The 25,952-nt window shown below is 31.5% G+C and overlaps 1 protein-coding gene across 4 annotated transcripts; it reads left to right on the top strand.

The window, feature by feature from the left end:
* The first annotated feature begins 1,848 nt into the window (after positions 1-1,848).
* On the top strand, positions 1,849-25,364 carry LOC139516687 (ras-related protein Rab6). Of its 4 annotated transcripts, none has more exons than XM_071306921.1 (8): positions 1,849-2,066; positions 5,999-6,057; positions 7,972-8,025; positions 9,012-9,117; positions 13,804-13,915; positions 15,456-15,549; positions 15,939-16,002; positions 17,269-20,284. In XM_071306921.1, exons 1-8 carry the CDS (start codon positions 1,997-1,999, stop codon positions 17,334-17,336), a joined length of 627 nt encoding a protein of 208 aa, XP_071163022.1. In that variant the 5' UTR covers positions 1,849-1,996; the 3' UTR covers positions 17,337-20,284. The 4 variants fall into 4 exon arrangements, with proteins under 4 accessions (XP_071163022.1, XP_071163023.1, XP_071163020.1 ...); XM_071306922.1 differs by lacking the exon at positions 17,269-20,284 and adding an exon at positions 25,272-25,364 and having other exon boundaries at positions 1,864-2,066; XM_071306919.1 differs by having other exon boundaries at positions 1,871-2,631.
* Positions 25,365-25,952: the final 588 nt, after the last annotated feature.

Below are 25,952 nucleotides of genomic sequence, written 5' to 3'. Positions count from 1 at the left end.
TTTAAAGAGTTGAAAATCTAAGGTTTTGATAGAACTAAATAAGGATAAGAAGACGTGCTGACGGAGCGAAACAACCAGCGAACTTTGTAAAATGTATTTATGACACCTTAGAAAGTTTTCGGACGCCATTAAGACACGGTTGAGCTTTTTGGAACTTCGATTCCATTCCCTTATCCTAAATTGTGACATTACCGAAAACGACATGTCACTGGATTTGAAATTGCTTGACCCACACGACGCGTATGACATGTGGAGCAGGAACTGTTTACCTTTCCGTAGCTTTTAATGAGAAATAAATGCTTGCTACAAGTGTTAAAGTTGTAAGAAGTTTTCAATTACGCTTGTGAAAAAAAGTATAAATTTCTGAAACGTCGTAGAACAGTACAAATTGCCAGGTACACAAATGGGCAATTTCATGAATTCTTATGTAGTTTTTCACAGGTTGTGTAGGTTGCCGGAATATAGCGTTCAATTACAAACAATCACATGTTTAAAACAGAAGGATAAACCTATGGAAAACACTTCCGCTTTACAACATAAGAACAAACTATGATAATCAGTTGAAAAAAAGGTTAACTCATCATACATCTAACAAAAATACGGAGTGGACGTGGACGGGTATTTGTAATCCCAACAACAAAAAGACACTAAGTACAGATCTGAGAGTACATGCAGTTACAGACAGCTAGTTCAAAGCCAATAACAACTAACTAAAAAAATCATGCATCTTTAGAAGACTCGTTTATCATCCAGTGCACATCCAACATTCGATGGATTTAGTGTAAAGACGTCATAAACACTGAGTCAGAGAAAAAAATGACCTCGTGCAATGTCTAGAAACAGGTATCGAAACTGATAGTAGAACCATAAACGTGCATATATGTATATACCAATAGTGTTCAGTGGCGGATCCAGTCATTTTAAAAAGGGGGGATTCCTAACCCAGGATAAAGGGGGGGGGGTGTTCCAGCTATATGTCCCCATACACTCAGTGTTGAAATGGTAACCTTTTAGAATGAGTTATTGTTAAGGACCGATAAGAGTATATATACTGCATATAAAATATAAGTGATGTTTTAGTCTTATTTGACGAAGATGTAACCAAACAGACTGTTATAGAGAAATGTCATTTCTGACTTAACATTCAGCGTAAATCGATATTTTAAACCAATAGTTCTAATTTTGAATTGATATGAATGTATACCTCTGTATGTATACAATGCCAATACATGACCTTCTGCTGTTGTCTGTTCCATGCATGGTCGGGTTGTTGTCTCTTTGACACATTCCCCATTTCCATTCTCAATTTTATTGTTAATGACAAATTGGCTTTTTCATGAATTCATCATGCTTACCTTTATCAGTAACACTCTCAAAAAGAAAGAAGGCGAACGAGTTTCTTATGAGTTTCTTTGTGTCTCATATGTTCCGCTTGAATTTTATAAATTAAGACTGAGAACAAACCAAATAGTTTCTTACGAAATAATGACGTAAACACAACATATGTACATGTATGTCCATTATGTTTTTTTAAGTGCACCCAGTTGAACAAATAATTCAAATAAATAGATAGAACTGTTTGCTCAAATTAGTAAACTAGTTGATGTACCTCAGACTGGTGCCGCCGGCTTATGTCGGAACTTTTCGATATATTGATTTCAAAAAATTATTTTTGAAACTAGACCAAAAAATTACTTTCATGTTGAAACTTACGCATCCAGACTATTTTTCGTTATTTTACATTGATGAACTAACAGAAAAAATAATCAACAAAGGGAATGTTGAAGAAGACCGAATATGTTGTCGTTTAAAAATAAAAGCAACACTTTCCTTCAGAACGAAATATTTGACATTTCCGGTGTGAACACGCATGTCTGTAATTTATGAAGACTCGGAACGTGGCGAGTTGAAAGAAGACAGCTAAATAATAACGTACAGTCTCGACTCACACCTACAAATTAACTTTTATATTTCTACATAGGAATCAGATATCACAATGAGTTCCTCTGGGGAATTCGGGAACCCGCTGAGGAAGTTTAAATTAGTTTTTCTAGGTGAACAAAGTGGTAAGTTCCGATGACGAGGTAACGGAAGTGGTCGTGTTTACCTATTTGACTTCGTTGTGAACCAATCATGTCATGCACACATTGAGTCATCACTTGTAATAATAAATTATTTTTCATTTAATATTAATTTCCATACAATTGGCGACCTAACCGTTCACTGAAATTGTATTTGGAAAAGCAAATTGCATGCACTAGTTTTGTTTGGAATGTATTGACTAATGCAGACACACGACATAAATTCAAGATAATTAGATGAACAAATTGCAACTAATATTACTATAAGTGCTAGAAATAAAATTTCATCATAGGCAATCACCTGCCAGCATGGAGCTTATGATATAGCATATATTTTAGGACTATAGACCACATTTAATGACACATAAATTAACAATTACAAACAGGATATAACACAAGATAAAAGTTCTTAGACCTTTTAATCCATTTGAACATCCTTATTATTGTATTAAAATGAGTTTTGCTCAGAAAGCAATGGATATCTCTAACAATAATTATGTCAGGAGCTCGTTATTGAAGTTTAAGTTGGCTTTTCTTGGTGAAGCTGCAGGTAAGTTTAAATGAGCTATGGCCCAATACTCAATAGAAAATACTTTTCGCTATCTTGCCTTAAACTTATTTTTTGCAGCAAGACTTCTATTTTAAACACCCCCTTTTGTGTCCTTCTATGCTTATGTCAACAGAGGGGTTTGATAGATCTTTGCATTTTTGTGCATACCTTAAAGTTAAAGACTATTATTGTCATTCTAAAGCAGGTACAACATTGTTTAGATATAAGAAGATGTGGTATGAGTGCAAATGAGACAACTTGACTTCCAAGTCACATTTTATAAAAGTAAACCATTTAAGGGTAAAGTACAGCCTTCAACATGGAGCCTTGGCGCTCACCAAACAGCAAGCTACATGTACATGTACAATGAGCCCAAAAAATAACTAGTTTATAACCATTAAAATGGGAAAAACAATGGTCTAATCTATACAAAAAAACAAGAAAAACTTAAGAACCACATGAACAAACGACAACTACTGACAACTACTGAACATCAGATTCCTGACAACTTCAAAATGTAGGACAGGTGCAAACAAATGCAGCCAGTTTAAACAATTGTATTCTACATGTAGTCTGATTTCTCCCTCTGTTAAGACTTGCCATAAATTATTTCCTTACTTCATCAGTGGTCTCGTTAGCCCAAAATAGAAGGGCGCCGCGCCCTGTGTGCCCTCAGCCGCGCCCTTCTGCCCTGACGCCGTTTTCTGAAAAACCCTTGTGCCGTTTTGGTAAAATTGCCTTTTGTTTCATCGATTTCTTATCAGCAGTTAAATTACATATATGACACCTGGTGATTGCCCCCAGGTAACGAGGTTAATCATGTCATTACAATCAATTATTGTGGATAAGACTTCAAAGGTGTTAATTACTAGGTAATTTAATTAAGACAAATTAATGTACCTTTTTGTCATAAATATGATGAATGTGTCTGCATTTTCTTTTTGATCTCCAAGTCACAATCGAAGAGTGTATGAATGAAGACTTTCATGAATTTAGAATTGAATTGAAGTTATCAACTTTGCCTTCACAGAAACATCGTCCATCTCAACTTGTGAGCGACGAGCAGACGTAAACATGTTGGAAATTAATTTTGGAGTTACTTCCCCTGAAAAAGCTTATTACAAAATTGTGCTCCTAAAATATTATCTAGCACTAAAAATAGGAAAAAATAACCAATTGAATACAAAATTATATAAGAATGTTACCTTAAGGATACTAACTGTCTTTGAACATACAAAAAAAAATATATTGCAATTTATTTTTGATAATCATACATGTACTGTACTTTTGGCAATCCATGTTTTATACATTCTCAATTAAGAAATATGCATGAATTAATTGTTTGAATGGTGTCAAGCTATCAACTTACAAAAATGGAAGTGTGTAGTTAAACTCTCATCACAAATCAACATGATGAAGCTACACGAAATATTATATTCCTAAACACAAACAATAAAAAAAGTTTTGAGGGCCAAGCAATGAAAATTTTGAAATACAACTACTCTGTCATGTACATGTATGGTAAACTATGGTAAACTATGAGATGTTTAGTTTATGTTCTTTCTTTTTGGAAGGAGAGGGGGTGGGGAGAATAGTTAGTTTATTTTTCCTCTTTTGGTTAATAGTATGAATGTGTATTGCCATGTTACAAATGTATATGAACATGTAGTATGAATGACTTTTCTTATGCAAATTTTATAGAATAAATAATAACACCTACTTATGCATCTTTATTGACAATATATACAGTAAAAAAATATGTGAACTCGTGATACACGCAGGGACATAAACATTAGAAACAAGCAGTGCCTTCTATCATAAAAAAGTGCCCTGCCCTCCACTGGCACCCTGCACCTTTTGAATTCTAGCTGGAGCACTGTTCATGCTATTGCTTCCTACCCTAATTTGTCAGTATATTGTGGAAATGGAGGTATATTTTAGGCCTTAACTTTCTACATGTGTTTCCTGGGGAATACCAAAATATCTGATCTCTTAGTCTAAATGGTTTATGTCTCGTGTGTGATGCTTGATATGGGAGACTTACAAATGTAGAAATACTGGGTGTCTGTCCTGTTCTTGTTATTTGTGCTTATATATGTAATTCTTATTGGGTCAACCTTCACTTTAAACTTTTGAGTTCTCAAGCCCAAAGCTCAATTTTTTGAAAATTGTACATGTGTAGTTGGCTTGTAGAGAAGAATTTTACAAGCCTGAAAGCATTATTACAAGCCAATGCTGTAGAACTTGTGGTTAAGCTTAAGGTTCCACTAAAGTCAAAATATAGGACACTTAATAAACATCTAAACAATGCCTGTATTGTTCAACCTACATGTACATATATAATGAATAAAGTCCTAAACTAGGAAAACATATGTTCATTTAAACATACTTAACACATACTTAACACATACACACTGTGTAAATTGTAAATAAACTTGAAATTGTTATGTGGTGGCCAAACCCATTCTTGAGGTGAACACTAAATTTTCTAAAAAATCTGTGAGAAGACTTAATTTGTTTAAAATTGGTATGGATGACTTCTGTTATACATGTATCTAATGCATGGCAAGGTCATGTTGAATTTTCAGAAAATGTATTGATTTTCGAGTTTCAGTTAATTTTATGTATCTAGGTGAACAAATATCGAAGGAACAATACAGAATTGGACAAATATGCCATTAAAACATATATATGTGACAAATCAACATGAGCTTGCCCTGCATTACATGTAACAGTATTCGTCCACAAATTGAATCGTCTCGCAGGCCTAAAGATTTTTTTTTTGAAATTTTAGTGTTCACCCTAAGAACCAGTTTGGCCACTTCATAACAATTTCAAGTTTATTTACAGTTTACACAGTGTATATATATATATATATATATATGTTTAAATGAACATATGTTCTCATAGTTTATGACTTTATTCATTATAGGTTGGAAAAAAACAGGCAAAGTTTAAATGTTTATGAAGTGTCCTATATTTTGACCTTAGTAGAACCTTAAACATGTTAAAGACTGTCAATGGGACCAGGGTTACTACATCTCATTTACATACATTTTGTACATTTTTCGCTGGCATAGTCTATAAAAATTTGCACTCTTTTTAATGCATTCTGTAGTCCACAAATAGTTCTGGCAAAAAAAATGCAAAAATCATTTGTTATTTCCGTTATTGAATATTTGTTTCTAAGATGATAGGTTCTAAATGTTATAACCAATTTCCTGTTTCACTTATATTTTCATTTTGTCTTATATATTCATATTGTCAACCCTTTTCTACATGATGTATATTTGTGCTTTTATAAATTTACATTATACCTGTTTAATTATATATTACATGTATTACAAGGTTTTTTTTTCTGTTTCAGTTGGTAAAACCTCTTTAATAACGAGATTTATGTATGACAGCTTCGACAATACCTATCAAGTAAGATTTACCATAAACTTTTCAACATGTTTTGAATTGACAGCACACTTTTACGTGTCATGGAATTTCCTAAAAGATAGTGTGCTTTCAATTGACTCTGTCTTTTCCACTCTAGTACATTGTACATGTATTACACAAAATTCGAAATGGGGAATGTGTCAAAGAGAACAACCCGACCATAGAACAGACAGCAGCAGATGGTCACCAAAAGATCTTCAATGCAGCGAGAAACTCCTGCACCCAGAGGCGTCTGTCAGCTGGTCCCTAAACAAATATATATACATGTATACAAGTTCTGTGATAATGGACGTCATTCTCACTAAACTCCAAATTATACACAAGAAACATGTACATTGTCAGGATGTAGCAATCATAGCAGAATTCTCAAACTTAAACAGTTGCCACATGTGGAGCAGGATCTGCTTATCCTCCCAGAGCACTATAGTTAACCCCTGGTTTTTGGTTGGTTTGGTGGTGCTCAGTCTTTAGTTTTTTAAGTAGTATATTTTGTGTACAGATGTGTGTGTATTTTTTTGTTGTGTTTTTTTTGCCATGTTTGACTTATTAGTTAGAATGTCCCTTTGGTATCTTTTGCCTCTCTTTTATTCTTAGAGAAAAGACAACACGTACATATCTGTTCTGGAATTTTCACTTATCATTAGATCTACTGATTGAAAGTCAATAATATAAATCAACATGCAGACCGTTAGGTGCAGAAATTGTAATTCTCCTGTTCTTATTAGAAATTGATGATGCAAAAGATAAAATCAATACTTACATGTCTGTATCAATTCATTCTAACAGCAAAAATGCAATCAATGAATTCTTGTGTGATTATTTTAATTTCTTTGGCTTCAAGAAGTCAGCTCAGATATAAATGCAGAATGTGTTTGAGAAATTGAGAAAATGCTAATGTAACATTGTGAATAAGGTGTTGTCTGCAAAATGTTTTCAACTTGAAACTCCAATCTAAAACAGGATCCGTATTACATGTATGTATCAGATTACTGGTAGTATCACACTATAAAGATCCATCAGAGGAAATTCATTTTTAAAATATAGTGAACAAAAACTTTAGGAAATTGTTTAAGCTGCAGATCCAATATTTCAAAGGAATCTAAAATCCCCAAATTTTGCATGCAAAGATTTCCCCCTTTTACACATTTTGTACTTCCAAATGACATCTTTTTCAATCTAATTGCATTTAATCATGATATACCTGAAAAGCAAACACATTTTTTTTTAAAACTTTACATGTTATATTGGAATATGACAGTTCTTGTCCATTCGTTTTTGATGCGTTTTGTTATTTGATTTTGCCATGTGATTATGGACTTTCCGAATTGATTTTCTTCTAAGTTCAGTATTTTTGTGATCTTACTTTTTTTTGTATATGTACATTTTTTGTAATACATTTGACTTCATTGTTCATTTGAAGCATGTGTGAATCTCTAAAAATAAACCTGGTACAATACCATACTAATGACCAGATCAAAAAATAGAAATAAGAAGATGTGGTATGATTACCAAAGAGACAACTATCTACCAGTTATATTTATTATTTTGCTCGGAGACTGAATTTGAAATGATAAAATGTTGACATAAAATTAGAGCCTTGATTCTTCGATGATACAACAGTCTTAAGTGTGTAATTAATGGCAGCTCAATATTTGGAGAATCAACTAATCAATTAACTTATTCTGGAATTCATTCATTCAATTTCCCGCTGTCCTATTGCACTTACCGCAGCGCTATCCCACTCAACCGCTTCGCTATATTTTTTTTCGCATTTTTTCAAATTTCCCGATTTCTATGTCTGATTATAAACCCACATATACCTAATTGAAGTTTTGTATGTACAATCAATCACAATGTAGGTGCACTTAACCATATATAATTGCATTTGTTTTTTAGGCTACAATTGGTATTGATTTCTTGTCCAAAACTATGTATCTAGAAGACAGAACAGTAAGTAGAAAAAAATGTGTCTTATTAGATTTGATTTTTTTTAAATACACTTTGTGCACAATCTGACATTAAATTTAAACTTAGCATTTGAAAGGGGACCTTGGCAGTAAAGACCAAATTTTAGGTAGGGTCTTTTTTCAACATTTTGGAAAGATTTCTTTCTGCTGATTTATTAATTTACACAAAAAAGTTTTAGTCAATTACAAAAGGTAATTTGTATGGCCAGAGAGAAACAATCAATTTCCACATAAAAGTAGTAATCCATTAAAAGTGGAGCATGTTTAATGTTAATTTAAAAAAATTTATTTCAAAACCATTCATCTGGAAAAGAAATTACTTTTTTTGTGAAATATATTAGCACAGTTTTTATGATAAAATTTTGTGACCACTTTATATTTTTTGGAAAAATTGTTCTGTTTGGTCTGTTAATGTTGTAGAAATTCATACAGACATAATAAAAAAAAGATCAAGTCTAGACAAAAGGGCTTGAGGAGTGCTGCATCAAATGTAGTTTTGTGATACAGTTAATTTCAGAATTAAGTCTGCAAAGAATACTGTTTGGGTTTTTTTTGCATTCAATTTCTTAAATAATCTGTATTTTAATGGTTATAGTATGAATACAGATTGCCATGCTAGAGTGTCAGAATTTTAACCTTTTTTTTAAATTGATTTTATATTGCTAAGTTTTCTGATGTGGTACTGGTGTTTACCAAAAAATGTGTAATTAATATTTATGAATGAAAATGGTGCATAAATGTATACAGTAGTCATCTAGCCGAATTGTATTTCCTCCTTTTCTTCTCTTACGATTCAATTAAACTTATACTGTAAAGTCATGACTGTTTTAATGTGATTATTTTTATTTTGTTACATAATCGGTGATTCATATTTCTGTGTTAGAATTTTCATTATATATGATAAAATGCTTATTTTCTTGTGCATGTCTATATGAATCATACTATAACAGAAACTGTTTTTCTTTTCAGATAAGATTACAATTGTGGGATACAGCTGGTCAAGAGAGGTTCCGAAGTTTAATTCCTAGTTACATAAGAGATTCTTCTGTTGCAGTAGTTGTGTATGATATAACAAGTAGGTTTACCCATGTTATATATAAAAAAGATGTAGTATGATTGCCAATGAGACAACTGTCCACAAGAGACCAAAATGACATAGATATTATCAACTATAGGTCACCATATGGCCTTTAACAATGAGCAAAGCCCATACTGCATAGGCAGCTATAAAAGGCACCGATATGACAATGTAAAACAATTCAAAAGAGAAAACTAATGGCCTTGTTTGTATAAAAAAATGAACGAAAAACAAATATGTAATACATAAACAAACAACAACCACTGAATTACAGGCTCCTGACTTGGGACAGACACATTCATAAATAATGTGGCTGTGTTAAACATGTTAGAGGGATCCCAACACTCCCCCTAACCTGGGAAAGTGGTATAACAGTACAACATAAGAACGAACTATAAAAATCAGTTGAAAAGGCTAAACTCATCAGATAGACAAAAATACAAGTGGACGTGGCCGGGTACTTGTACACACTGTGTCTAAACCACACCGGCAAAATTTGCTCGGACTCGATGGTATCTAACATCCGGCACAATGACGGAACACCAATAGACAAAAGAAAGGTAGGTTTCTCCTTATTTTTTTTATTTTTTTATGATATCGAAGAATATATATACATATACAACTATTTTCTATTGTGAGATGCAATATTTTCTACAACCGTTCTATATTAACGGAGAAATAAGTCAAAATGCATGTCAAAATGACGAATTGAGTGAACCTTGCCTCGAAATTGTTTAATTTCTCGTTAAATTGTTCACATTGTACGGAAAGAAAGGTACAGAAAGATAGATATTGACACGGAGATTGCAAATTTAGTTATTATGAGCATCTCCATAATTGTACCTCTGTGTATGGAACGAAAGAAATGGGTCATGTCAAAATGGAACTGGCCGGTTTCGTCACTGTATACAACCCGGTTTCGTCATAGATTTCAAAATGCATAACCCGGTTTGGTCAAATAAAAAAAATCATAATCGCATTACATTATTTAACTTCAGTGTTCAAAAGGAGTTTTGTGGGTCGTTGTAAACAAGTTCGTTCACCGGACAACGGCTTATTATTTATATGAGTCTCAGATTCAAATAAATAATAAGCAAAAACTTGAATTCCTACTCTTATAGAACACAAATATTTTAATTTACTTTGCATTCCGAATTTTTTTTAACAGCATATTGAGATTAAAGCTCTCTAAATATGCGTTTTCTATATGAGTTATGGGAAAATATGTTGAACATGTTTAAACTTGAAATTAAAGTTTACGGTCTTAAAATCGAAACACACAATTGATATGTGATTTTCTCGCACAAAAGGATGGACACCTTTATAAGTAATCTAATCATTCTATGTACGTAATCTTTTCTACAATCGTTAAAAATAAATCTTCTTAAGGATAAACGTTGATAATAAGACAACTGTATATGCATGCATAATCGACATAGAAAATGAATGTAGGATTACAACTACCATGCATTAAAATATTTTTTTTATCCCTTATTGTAACTATACTGCTATGTACAAATTAGTATAATAGTCTCAGGTCATCAACAAATTCAATAATAATTATTTTGTTAACATTACTAAAAAAAAAAAGAGTCTGTACTGTCGCCGTTGTGTTATGATGATCGTACACTGACGTTGGTCTATATATTTTGACAAGACGGATTCAGTTTATTTCAAAGTGGACGTAATTCGAACAACTTTTACATACCGCCAAGCGTATGTCTATCAACATGAAAAGTTCATACAAATTCCAAGCGACAACAACCTGACCATAGAGCAGAAAACAGCCGAAGGCCACAATGGGTCTTCGATGAAGCGAGAAACTCCCGCATCCGGTGGCGTCCTTTAGCTGGCCCCTTAATAAATATCTATACTAGTTCAGTGATAGTGGACTTCATAGTAAACTGCGAATACATGTATATTTATTATATTTAAGGGATAATTTTAACTATGATACAAGTTTTGGCACACATCGCGCATTTACTATACAGGCTCTGTCATCGGACGAGTTAAGGTTTTTTCATCATTTTTTATTATTTGTACTTTTGTTGTACTGTTTGTGTTAGCGACAACACTTTGACTCAGTCCATTCCCGAATCACACGCTTCCATGGTTGTCTTTGGTTGCTTTATACCATATGCGTTTTGAACATAAAATAGGCAGGTAGTTTTCTTGTTTGAATTGTTTTACATTTATAATTTAGGGCCCTGTTATAGCTTGCTTTCATGCAGTTTGTGTGTTTTTCTCATTGTTTAAGGCATACACTGACCTAAACTTAATTAATTCAACATAATTTTTGTGTCTAAAAGAAAGTTGTCTCATTGTCAATGTTTATGGGATAAGTGGTTACCGTCACTTCTTCTTAATAAGACCTAGATATAAATGACGGTCATGTTTTGCAAACCAACTTTTATTCACATTGAAAATACAAAACTGTCAGATATTGTTTTCGAAAGTTATCTTGAAGTTTCAATTGAATTTGAAATGTACGAAAAATGAATTTGAACTGTAAAAATAATGTGAAAAACATGCCTATGAAAATAAATGTGCCTACCAGAAACGGGGAGAAAGTTACAAATCTCACTGCTATGTTATGGATGCTTAAGTGTGAAAACTCGCTTTAATGCGCAAGTAACACAGTATATATACATTTGTAGTACCAGAAAATCTGGCAGGACTGCATGCATGATTAATTTGTGCAGAACAGTATAGACTATAGTCGGTTTGGGACTGTTCGTCAATGATTGAATGCATAAATGTATTAATAATTGATAGTAAATATTGTAAAGTAAGTGTATATAATATAGTATAGTAAATTAAAATTATGGCACAATCAAAACACATCCTTTTATTTTTCATCTTTACATACTACTATTATAAACAAAGAAAATATAATAATGTTACAAAATAATTAGATACCAGTGTTTGCTATTCAGTATTCATATTCCATTTAAAATTAGTTTGAAGTTAAGTGAAATAAGGGATGCGTCTTTCATTAGGAAAATGTGTATTATCTTAATTTACTATGTCCAAAAGTGCCCGTTTAAAATAGATTTTAACACGCCAAGTTTACTTTACAATAAATATATATTTAAATTCTCGAAAGACAATGTTCAGATCCGTGCCAAAGTTTCTTTTCATAAATTGTTTGTTAAAAAAACCCAAAAAAAACGGGTGATATATATAGACGAAACCGGGTGATTGTGTAGTAACAACATTGACGAAACCGGTTTATTTTAATTTGACATGACCCTTTTCTTTCGTTCCATACACAGAAATACAATTATTGAAATGCTCATAATAACTAAATTTGCAATCTCCGTGTCAATATCTATCTTCCCGTACCTTTCTTTCCGTACAATGTGAACAATTTAACGAGAAATTAAACAATTTCGAGACAAGGTTCACTCAATTCGTCATTTTGACATGCATTTTGACTTATTTTTCCGTTAATATAGAACGGTTGTAGAAAATATTGCATCTCACAATAGAAAATAGTTGTATATGTATATATATTCTTCGATATCATAAAAAAATAAAAAAAAATAAGGAGAAACCTACCTTTCTTTTGTTTATTGGTGTTCCGTCATTGTGCCGGATGTTAGATACCATCGAGTCCGAGCAAATTTTGCCGGTGTGGTTTAGACACAGTGCTTGTACATCCAGACAACAAAAAGACACTTGGAACAGATCTGAGAGTACTCACAGTTATCCGACAGCTAGTTCAAAGCCACTAATAACTAATAAAAGAAATCATGCATCTAAGAATAAACTATCATGTTACCATATTATACTGACATTCTTTCCTTACACATGATATAGTTGAGTTTTCATGTGATGGATAAATGAATATATTTAATGCAATTTATTTCATACATCATAACTAAGCAAATAATCAAAGAGAAAAAGGAAGTATCAAAATAAAACATTGTCCGCGAAAATGTAAGATTATTCCTTTAATACTGCAATACTCAAAGATTACTGATTAAAAACAAAATGAAGATACAGTATGGTTGCCAATGAGACAACATTCATTCAGAGACAAAATGAAGTAGAAGTTGTTCTTTGAAAGAGAGGATGTAAAAGTTTGAAAGCCTCTATTAATAAATGTTCATCACTATTTTTCTAGGCCAACATCAATGATATAGGCTTCTGACATTAAATATTCTCATTTTGCTTGAACTAGAAAAGGCAATCTGTGTACCTCTCTCATTGTCTCTATGAGTATGAGATGGAAAATATTCAACAACAAAAATTTGAGAAAATAGCGACAAATTCAACTTTTTTTCAAAGAAGATAAATAATGAGCTCTGGGATTTTCTTTCTGTGAACAATAAAAATAAACCACAAATAGATATGTAAAATGTTTGTTACAAGGCCACAATTAAAAATATTTTGGTTTGCCCAAACCCTACCCAAAGGTTGAGATAGTGGGTAGGTAGGTAGGCATTTTCTTTTCTTTTTTTTTTAAAAGAGAAATTGAAGTATCGGGTGTTTATTAGTCTTCATGCCTATCTGATTAAAAAAAAACTTCTTCAAATCAGGACAATAAAAGAATTTGAGTAGGCAGCTTTTTTCTGAGTAGGTAGCATTTGGGCAAACAAACCTATTCTTTTTTATGGCCCACGATTTAAGTACAGTGTAAATATATTTAACATTGGCATTGCAATCAATCTTTTTCAGATGCTAATTCTTTTCAACAGACATCTAAATGGATTGATGATGTACGAACAGAACGAGGTAGTGATGTCATAATTATGTTAGTAGGAAATAAAACAGATTTATCGGATAAAAGGTAAGCTTGTGTTGAAGTATGTTGATTACTAAAAAAAAGGGTAAAGGTTATTGATACCTTTTATACACACTAGAGTAACGTGAAGAGAAATTTTCATCATATCAGAAATTGGTACCTAGAGTGGGGTGCTCATTTTCGCCGTGGACACAATTTCGCCGTTTAAGGATTTTGAGGTGTAAAAACTTCAAAGGATGGCTGAAATGGAAGAAATGTACCCGTAAATTATATTTTTATAACAAATATAATATTTTTTTAAACTGAGACAAAATTGCGTCTCCTACCGAAAATGACCGAAAAACGGACAACGATTTTCGGACAATTTCCTGAATAAAAAACACGATTTCAAAGAAGTATTTCTAAGTAAATATTTGACTGAATGCCCTAATTTTGAATTCTTTATACCTTTGGAATGTCTGCTATTCATCTATCATGCAATTGATTTGATAAAAATTGTTAAAAGCTGCGGTTATTTGGTTTTAAATAGATGTGTAAAAACGGCGAATATGTGTCCCCCATTGACAAAACATCCGGAAATTTCAAACACCCTTTAATCTAACTTTTCAGATGATTTTCTTATAACAAACCGGTTTTCAAGCTTAAGTATATTTTGCATTTGAAGTGATCTTCATATAGAAATATCAGTATACTTCAAAAACATTTAGACCTGAACATAAACTGTAGAAAACATGGAAAGATGTGGCGAAAATGAGCACCCCACTCTACTTAATCGAGCATGTGCAATAGTGGAGAACAACAATCTTTAAGCAACCACCTATAACTAAGTACAATCTGTTCTATCATGTTTATGAATCAAATACATTCATTAAAAGCTGTAAATTCCCAAAATATGAATAAAAGGGCATGTGGGGCATACTTCAATGCAACTGTAAAGTTTAGACAAAAACAAGAGTAAAATCTTGTCCTTTTGAATTCCTCTACTTGAAATGTCACATGATGCTGTGCAAATTTACTTACCATTTACACTAGCCAAAGGACTGCAAGCTTACGTTTTAGATGTAATTTCTTATAAAGCCTATTATACCTAAGACTTCATCATATTTGTAATGTCTTTACCTTTAAAATTTCATCAATTTTGAAATGGATCTATATAGGTTCAAATTAAAACATAGATTCCAGCTATTTTTGTTTTATTGGGAAAAGCAAAAAATGGTGGTCTGTCAAAATTAGCTAATTTAAAATTTTATCACTGTCTGTCCTTCCAAAAAGATTTTCCAAAATGCCATACAGATATGAAATACATGTAGCAGGAATATATTACTGTGTTAATGAGCTTTCTCAAATTTGTTTTAGACGGTGATTCAGTGGCTGAAAAATACCCAACATTTTCACTAATGTAAAGTTAAACATTAATAAACTTACCAGTTTGGGGACTTTGAAAAAGTATTGATTCAGAGAGTGGGTTGCTTTATTCATCTTTCAACATGTTTAAAGTAAATTTCTAAAAAAAAAAAAATAGGTTGGTTGGTTGGAGAAAAATCTTAAATGGCCTTATCTGATTGTTTTGTTTTGCATTTTACAGACAAGTAACATCAGAAGAGGGTGAAAGGAAAGCTAAAGAATTAAATGTGATGTTTATAGAAACTAGTGCTAAAGCTGGTTATAATGTAAAACAAGTAAGTAATCATTATATAATCTTGGTTTGTTTTGCTTTTTTTTCAGAGAAAGTTTGCATTTTTCTGATGTTATTGAAGGAAATACTTAAGAATGTTCACTGTTAACTGGTTGTATATTTGAAAGACACATGCATGCATGAATTATTTCAGGCAAAAAACATATTTTCCAAACATGGGAGAAACAAACAAATAAACGAAATTTTAAGGCCATATAATGTCATGAATGTAAATTTCTGGTTCTTAGATACTGTCACTAAGCTCTCAGCAAAAAAAGACCCAAACATTTATCTTTCAATTTTCAATAAGTTTTACCAAAGAATCAGCAGTCCACTTTAAAAAATTATCAACTCATTTGAGCATAAGTAATCTGTGTATATTTGTATTTGTAGTTATTTAGACGAGTGGCTGCTGCATTACCTGGAATGGAACAAACAGATAAACCTAAAGGAGAGAGTATCCTTTTGTTTTTTAAATTTTACGCATACAAAGTTGAGCATCTATGGGGATTTAGGTATTTTTTTGCAAGCTGAAGATTTCAAGGATAAATTTCAACTGATATAAATTTCTGCCAAAAAGGTTGATATAAAAAAAATCCAATACATGTATATGGAAGAATTCTAAACATGTTAAAGGTGTATCTCCACTTTTATCCAACTTAAACATCAGATATATACATGTAGATTAGAGACAAGTCTACAAAATAAAATTAGTTTTTTTTTGCCGACTCTTTGAAAATATACAGGTTGCATGGAAAATTTCATGAAAAAAATGACATTAGAAATCACTACTTATAGACAAATTTGTTCCTCAAAAGTAAGGTTATATGAGTGATAAGTATTATTGTAAGTGTGTCTGTACATGTACTAAAGTGATAAAGGTACATCTCAGATTATTGTGGCTGATTGTCTCAATATAAGGAATGTTTCTCATTTAATATAACAGTCAAACAGTGGAGGAAGCTTAATGCTTAATTACGATACCTTTATAATTTATTACGAAAGTTATAGTGTGCATTACTAAGATCCATTAGCAATGTGGATGTTATACTGTCATTTACAATTCCCCAAAATATTTGAAACAGAAATTTCAGGCCTTTAGCAATGAAGAGGATAATGAAGGTAAAAAAGTCAATTTTATTAGTGATTTGTATCTTGATTTGCATTTTTAGCTGCAGTCGTGTGCATTATTTTATGTTGCTTAAAGTTTTCAAACAAATGTATAGTAAACTATTTATTTCACTTAATTGTTTAAAAAACAAAACCAAATTGTCAATGTTATTTTAGTGTTTTTTTTAAAAGCTGATCTGCATGCTGTAACACCTTTGAAAAATAAATCTGATTTGAAGCATGTTGTAGAGGCATATTACTCCCACACTAAATCCTCTAGATGAAAATGCATTTTGGCACATAATGCTTGTAGCAGCAGCCTAACTTCTTTTAACTTTTAATAGAATAATATACATAAAGTTAAAAATGCATCAAAATACAATTCAGCTTATTGAATTTGATTTAATGAAAAATACCAAAAATATTTTTTCTAAATGCAATTATTTGATTCAAAATCTAAAAAATGATTTTTCACTGTCAACCAGAAATCCATTAAGTAAAAGTATCTGTATAACTCATTTACATTTACTTGTTTGCTTTTAGTACAAAAAAAGCTTTAAATGTTGTAAAATTTGAATTTTGTTTGTTTCTTTTTCCTTAACTATTTTCTCAGTGACGGAGGTTAGATTAAAAGACACACCATCGGAGCCAGAAGCAAAAGAAGGAGGCTGTGCATGTTAATACAAACTCCGTCTCTTTTTATTTTCGTGTTGTCTACTGCATTTTGCATGATCGATGTGCATTATTTTACCACCAAAACCTGGGATTTTATACCTACAATTTCCTGCATGAGACATTGAAAATGCCAGAAGGGAAATTTTAGGATGCATCAATTATTGACATAAGACAGCTACATGTGTTTTTGTTGCTGGTTGCATTGTGAACATGTATTACTTTTATTTATTTGCCAGACTTAATGTTTTTATTCTGTAAATGGTGTATTTACTATGTAAAATCAAAATGTGTACAATTTCAAATGAAGAACTATTTGAAATGGAGAAATTTTTATGTTTGTTGTCATTTTCATTTGGTAATGTACTTGGTTTCAAAATAACTGAAATACATTGCTATTACAGTAAAAGTTTTTAATATGAAATCTTATCTTATTGGATGTTTGGTCAAATATCTGAAACATATATTACGAAATTTAAGATTGAGAACAAGGGCAAGAAAAACAAATTTCAAAAACAATTTTGGGGTAAAATTACTCTTCTTTCCATGGTCTATTACAAAGATACATATCTAGATTTTTTTTTAGGAATTTTATTATTTTACAAGAACATGACCCTTTGCAGCTATTAAACTATAAGCCATATAATTACATTGATGAACAAAAAAATGTTTGAATATTTTAGATAATAAACATTTAATAAAATAACATATAAAATATGCAAATTATTTTACTATAAAATGAATGTAAACAAATTTTTGTTTAAATCTGATTTTTGATATTTTTTTGTTGCTTTGTATATGGTGAACCAAGTGTTAATTTATCATTCTGTGACTCTGTAATTAGTGTTATACACCAATTCACATATTGGTGCAACTTTAATTGAATTGTATATTATGTTATTCAGTTGCTTATTGCTTTGTTTATGTTTGTGATAAGTGTTGACTTTAATTTTTCAAAAGAAAAAGCAAAAAAAAGGTGAAATATATAACTTTCTCATTTTTTCCAGACCATGCTCAGTCTTTTTTTAATCATAAGTTATGACATGTAAATAGAAAATCCTTTGTTATAATACCAGAATAAAGCCCACCCTCCAAATTTGACAATGAGAATGTAGAAACTGATTAAACATTTGTATGGCTTGGTTTTGTTTAAATCCCAGGACATCAATCATAATTTTGAAATAATTTTTGAAGCTATATAGATGAGTTGTGGTTGCTTGATCATATCAACTTGCTTTTTTAGTCCTAATTTAGTTCAACAATTTATGATTCTATTTTCCATGTCTTAGACTAATTTCATACTTGTTTTTATGTGAAGAAAATAAATTTTGTTGAAGAAGGTGTCAATTGGTTTATTGTGTCGCTGGTTTGCTTACTCATTTACCTAAACTCTACGTTTCATTTTCTCATTGAATAAATTAACTGTAATATTGATAATCAGGAAAATGAAAAATTTATTATTACATACATTTTTTCTATGTTTTTGCAGTTCTTTCATGGATTTTCTGAGAAAAAGATAGGTGAGAGATACATCTTCATTACTAATAAGTATTTGTTATTCAAATTAGTAAAAATAAATTACACAGCTTAAAATTCATATTAAGTCTGAACAAAATAGTCTGAAGAGCTATAGATTGTCTTTGTTTTATCTGATCTAATTAAATAATCAAAATTATGAATGAAAGAAAGAAAATAGGAATTACAATACACCAAAGATGACTTTTTTCATTGTAGAAGTAGTAATAATTCTTTACAAGTCTATGAGATTATATTTCTGTGATTTACATGAAGGTTCATAGAAAGGCTATGTTTCTCTTATACAGTGAATTCGTCTTGACCAACTTCTGGGTCATTTTGACATGCGTTTCAGACTTGAGGTGTTTTAAAGTTTCAATTTGCCTGGAACCAATCAGATATATAAAAAAAATAACTGTCTCAAACCATTTCAACTCCAAAGTAATTCTTCAACAAAATTTCACTCTGCTGTTATTAAAGTTACATTCAATTCAAATACATATCTTTAGTCCTGTTGAAATTTTGGTTGTCTGTAGTTCAATTTATGTCCACAAGGTTAACAAATTTATTAAATATATATTCATTTTCATAAAGCAAAGTTCGAACTGCCAGAGCATACCATACATATGACAGTATTTCATTATAAAATTATCATTAGATAATTTGCAGTATGCTATAAATATCTGATGTACCAATATCTATGACTTTACCCAGTCAATTTTAATAGCTTTTGTTTTTGGGACTTTTCTTGTGCCACAATAGGTCCTTAATATAGATATGTGTCATAGTTGATAATAGTGTCATATTTCTACAATGTTTTATAGTTTATGTAATACTATTCTATAACATTTAGATCATCATGACCTACATTGTTCATGTATGCTTGACAGGCTACAGTTGCCTTAAAGCCAAAGTAGTAGCATTTACTTGAAATTTTATTAATGGCTGTCATCCATGTCTGAAAGACACATCTTTGCTTTCATAGATCATACATGCATAAATGTTCATGATAACACCTAACATTTTTAGGAGCCCTTAATATATTTTCTTGTTGAATTATTTGGCAATTTAACTTTTTTTTTGCATTTGCATCCACACAAATATGGGATGTGCCTATTGAATATTTTTACCATAAATATTAATTGGAATTTTATCAATGCTATATAAATGAGCATGTAGGAAAATATTGTTAGTTATTATTTACTACAATCAAAGATCTGTGCTAGGAATTTATCATTGTAAGGATATATACTATATTTTTTTTTATTTAGTGAGGTTTAATTTGTTTATGGCACAGATAGGGGAAGCAACTCTGTTTTAAATTCAGTTTTTTTAAAGCAGAGGTGGGAATATTTATATACAGTTTGGTTAAAATATGATATATTTATGAAATATTACAAAAGTTTTATATAAAAAAATTAATAAAACAAATTGAGATTTAAGTTTTGTTTTTATATGTAGTGAAAATGGATACTAGTTCTACCTTAACTTTTGCACAAGACGTGTTTTACACTGTGTACCCATAGACATGTGTATAGTCCTTCACAACCAAATATCAGTATACATCTATAAATTGGAGTCATATTTCATAGTTCAGTGACTTTGTTCAAGTTTGCCTTCAAGTTTATCTTGGTTTTGATGTTAACCTTAGTTAATATATCTATTACCATAAGTAGGAGCGCTGAAACGAGTTGTGGAAATAAATAGCTAGTGAAAATAAGTTGGTTTACAGTATCTTCCATGGTAATTTTGCAAGTTTTGTATATCTAAAATCGATTTTTACATATATCCCTATTGGTAAATCAATTTTTCCCAAATTAAGTTAAGAGGGGGGTGTGGGGGTCAGTGATAAAACTATGTGAATTAAGTTTTTTTATCTTACATTGAACTTTTGATGTCGTCCCTAATAATGGTAGGCTTATATTAGTAAATCCTCTATCAACAAAGTCGAAGGGGACTTTAGGTTTGCACTCTGTCAGTCTGTCTATCCATTCGTCAGTCTGGCAAATCAGTTTTCCAGACTTTTCTTCTTCATGCTTCAAGAAATTGATTTGATATTTGGTGTATTGTTTTATCATGACAAGTTGATTTTGTTGATTTAATCTTTTCTCATTGTTCAGTTAAAGCCCTTTCCCTCGAATTAAATTTTTAATGTAATACTTATTTATTACTAGATTTCTGTTCAAATGGAAATACCTCATCATTTAAAAGATTTGTAAAAGACATTATATTAAACTAAATGAAAATTGTTTTTTTTTTACCTTTTCTATTGAATATTAATTGAAGAATTTAGTGGTAGGCTTGTTAATAATTTTATGAAGTTTCATCAGGAAAAGTTATAGATCAAGTTAGAATTTTGTTCCATTACATTGAATTTTTAACTGGTAGAGGACTATGTAATGTCATGCCATACTCAAAGAATGCATGTTGGTATTTAGTTGTACTAGAATTAGCACATCTCATTTCTATGGCGAGTATTTGGCTCATACCCCCAGTCATGGTCTGTTGACTTTAAATCTTTTGCTTAGTTTACCTGTATAAGTTTGTGATTAGATCAGTATAAGATGAACTTCTAATGTTAAGTCAATGGTATTTGTTTTGCAAGTTTAAGGCATTTGCAAGTATCATTTCTATGGAGATTATATAGCCCCCACCCCCTCATCATAGCTCATTGACTGAAACTTTTACATAGTTAACAGGTTTATGACAAAACTTTTTGTTTGTGTTCTGGAGGATTTAGTTTTGGGGTAATTGCCCTAAACCTTCAGGAATTAGGAGCAAAACATATTTTTCTAGTTTCCAGACAATAACTTGTGTTTAAGCGTAAGGATCTCTCTGAAATTGTAATACAACGTATCATACAATAAAGGGAGGTCATCAAGTTTGGTGGTAATTGCTCCAAACGTTCAGGAATTAAGGGCTTAAAAGGTGTAAAAAATGAAGCATTTTCTAGTTTCAAGACAATTACTTGAAATTGTACTGCAAGGTACCATACCACAAAGGGAAAGCTGGGATTGAGTTTGGTGGTAATTACTAAAAGGGGGTTAAAAATGGGGGGGGGGGATATTTTCATAATTTTTTGCGTTTTATTTTTCAAAAGTGGAGGGCCACTTGCTGCTTTTGGAAAGGTTGCAAGGGACACATGTCTGATAGGGTTCATCTGACCTTGACATCAATTTCATAGTTCTTTGGTCAATATTTTGAAACTGTTCCTGATTGTAAACATTAGATGTTATAAGCAATAGGGCAAATATATTTGGATAATGGACCGATTGTTAGGTGTACATGTCTGGTTGGCATTGTTCATCTGACCTCGACCTAAGTGTCAAACTATTATTGATAATTTTAAGTCTATGTGATACTTGTAAATGTGTAAAACAGGCGATATATTTGAGCGTGTGGTGGTTTTTTGTAGGGACAGGGATTTTTCGTTACAACAAGCCACCTGTAGACCCCCTGCCAGATATATTTTGAAGCGATATACTCAAGTCATCAAATTAAAGAACACCATTCCGCCCGGACATTGTTAAATATCTAATGCCCTGCTCAGACAAACAGAAGCCCCATTAAGTAAGGTGTTTTACCTCACGACTGGCTAGTCTAAGGATGAATATATTTCTATACCCAGTCTCCCCGTTGCATATGATATTTTCAGAAATGATTGCAAACTTAATTAAGAAGTCATTTTTACAGCGTCTTCAACACTGAAACATCAGAATTGTAGTGGTAAATGTATAATCCAGACGGTACAGTATTTCAGTGATTAGGTACATTTTTGGTTGTTGAGTTTTATTTTTGGAAAGATTAGAACTTGTTCTAAATCTTTACTTAGGCACCACCCTCCCTAACAACAGGACAGGTTACCTACTGTTACTAAATGTATTCACACTAAAATATAGTTCCCTATGGTTCTCATGTATTTGCACATAATACACATAAAAACTGGTTTTTACATGCAGTATATTACATATTTGTATTATTTTAGTAGGTTTCCCTATATGAATAAATATATTTTTAATAAAAAAGCATATTCACCTGAGAAAGTGTTATTCACCGCGCTAAACGTCACACGCTTTTACATGCAATTTTTGTTAAATTTGTTTTGGTAAATGTTTGTCATTGAATACTTTTTCTCGGAATATGGAATAAAACAATTACTGTCATCAAAAGACAGTAATTGTATAGTATTGCAGCTAATGACGATAGGAACCAACATTTGTAGATTGTTGTTTGTATGAGAAATGTTTATTAAACTAGTATCCTGAAGAATTTTGAATCTCGGATACATTGGATTTTTTATATTGTATAAGATCAACTTTAACCGAGAGAATTCATAATTGAACTATGAATTAATTTGATGAAATTGAGGTAAAGATAAAATGGATCATATCATTGATCTATTTATAGGAATGTGATAAAAAAAAAAATACAATGATTAGTACTATTTATACGAACCCTCTGACACATTGTGTCTTTGAAGTCTAAGCATTCATGTGTTGATTTATTATTATTCGTCGAGAGCTAATTTTCTTGAGAAAAGATGAAACCATTTATTTCGGCGTTAAATTTTATATATATACTAGTGTGGAGACTTGTACAAAACCACGAAATCAAGTATCTATAGTTTTGTAAAAGCAATAAGTGGTAGTAATTAGTTGTCAATCTAAGACAATATACTAAAATCTATTCGACTGTCATAAAAGTGAAAGGTTCATCTAGCTGCACAACAGGGATTAATCTACCATTTTCTACATAAGAAAATGGCTTTTCCAAGTCAGGATATGACAGTTGTTGTCAATTTGTTTGATATGTTTGAGCATTTGAATGTACCATTTTTCATCATGGAAGTTTCCTCGGAGTTCGATTTTTTGTTTATTATTTTATGTTTTACAGTGAAAAAATGGATAAGACTGAACATTATTCTACTTTATTCATTACTTTCTTATTCTATTAACTGTTATGCATGTCGATACCTTAGACTCACATTTTGCCATTGCATGTCTCATAAAAAGCCAACGTTCGCACTCTATGTTAAGATTGTCCAATTTAACATATACATTTTTTACTTTCCAAAAATGATAAATTTACTAGTTCAAAATTGCTGTACAAGCACTTCTTTTTTTCACAGGCACTTGTCCTAGGTCTGTTTTTTATTCATTATAAATATAATATGCACTCCATTTTGTAGTTTAGTATTTTTGTAAAAAAAAAATCACCTATATACATTAATGTTATAAAGTGACATTACTCCGAAGTTATTTTTTTACCGAGTAGCTTTGTTGGCCTGTCAGGTTTTATACAAATTTGGTGTACTTTTTTTATTGAAGCTATGTTTCGGTTCTTATAGAGGGCGTATGTCATTTGCGCCGATTTTTAAAATTTTCATTCTTTCATTTGCGCCGATTTAATTTTTTTCATTTGCGCCGATTTTATATTTGCTCCTAATTAGATTTTCATGTAAGTTAATACTTGTCCACTATACCATTGGTAAAATCTGGTTATAAATGTAGTTCACTTATGTTTAAGTTAATTTGGATTCATATGATATAGTTCTTAAACTTCGTTGTAACAAAATGGACAATTGGACATGGACTGAAATGAGCCGATGAGTCAATTGCTTATTCCTTCAATATCGATGGTCATACATATCGGAAGATCAGTGTCATGAAACATAACAACTTATCTCACTGATGTACCATAATATCGTGTAAAGCCAGACTCACAACGGATTCTGATGGTCTGGCTATTGTCAAAACACAGACTTGAAGAGCATAACCATGCGGCAGATCGATGGCCGAAAGACAAAGGCTAAATAACTGTGGGTACGGTCAAGGAAAATTTCTGAAGATGTATCTGGTATGCCTTCTTCCACCACCCCTCCTCTGTACAACTAGCTAACAGAAGAGGTCAAAATGATAAATAAAAAATAACATGACTTGGATGGAAAATTGTCTCATTGGCACTCATACATCTTTTTATATCTATTCACTTGTAATTTACCTGTAAAAAAATCGGCGCAAACGAAAGAAAAAATCGGCGCAAATGAAATGCAGATCGGTGCAAATGCAAAACGCCGCTTAAACATCCTTGGCTTCAAATCTCCGAGTTTGATCGTTCCTGATAAATGTAAGTCCAGAAAAGCGCTTCGGAGAATGCATTTCATAACGTATTGTTTCCTTTTTAAGATTGCATCTCGGTATAGTATGAAGGTATAGTAATATAATTCAGACAAAATGAAATGTAAGGGATGGGATCTTTAGGTTTTCACTGTAATATGGGTACATTGCTTGATATCTTATATGCATCGCTGATTTCTTGAAAGCCAAACCATTTAAATTTTTGACTTATCTTTTCAATTTAGCATGGTTTGCTTTGTCTTTTGTAGATAGCTGTGTGTCTTCGTATGAACTTTCCTTAACAATTGTACAGATATTGAATTACGACCAAAAGAAGTGTTAGATTCTGCAGAACAAGAAAACAGTGGTTGTTCATGTTAACGTTAACAAAGTCTACTAATATTGTCACTGGGGTAAAGCTGATGACCGTAACTGCATTCACGGTCATCCCAAGATGTCGGACGAAAAATTAGGTCAGTATTTTTATTGTCTGTTAAGTTGTTTCTACATCATTTTCTTTACAAAGCATACATTGGTACGATGTAAATTTATAAAAGATTCACACGGAAGTCACAAATCTCTACCGAGGAACATGTATAGAACGGGAAATTGGGTTTGAAAAATTCGCTAAGATGACCGTAAATCATCTTTAAAATATTTTCAAGATGACCGTAACATATAATAAGGATGACCGTGATTGGTAAAATGTTGACCGTAATTTCGAAAGGATGACCGTAATTTATAAAGGATGACCGTACCTTTCATAGTATAACCGTCATTTCTAAGAAATATCCGTATTTGTATTATCTTTTTTGTATCAAATAATTAATCGTGGTGGTGTAAGTCGTATTTATAAGACAACATTAGTTTAAACAATATTTATTCAGATAATTCATCATGATACGATATTATACAAAGGAAATAATATTCAGGATTCAGAAACAAGCAATTTGCTTTTACAAATCTGTCTCCTTTACAAAAATATTAGTGATGA

The sequence above is a fragment of the Mytilus edulis genome, chromosome 3, assembly GCF_963676685.1.
Source record: "Mytilus edulis chromosome 3, xbMytEdul2.2, whole genome shotgun sequence".
NCBI classification, from domain to species: Eukaryota; Metazoa; Mollusca; class Bivalvia; order Mytilida; family Mytilidae; genus Mytilus; species Mytilus edulis.
Note: the sequence above shows the minus strand (reverse complement) of the source record. Positions and strands in the feature narration are given on the sequence as shown.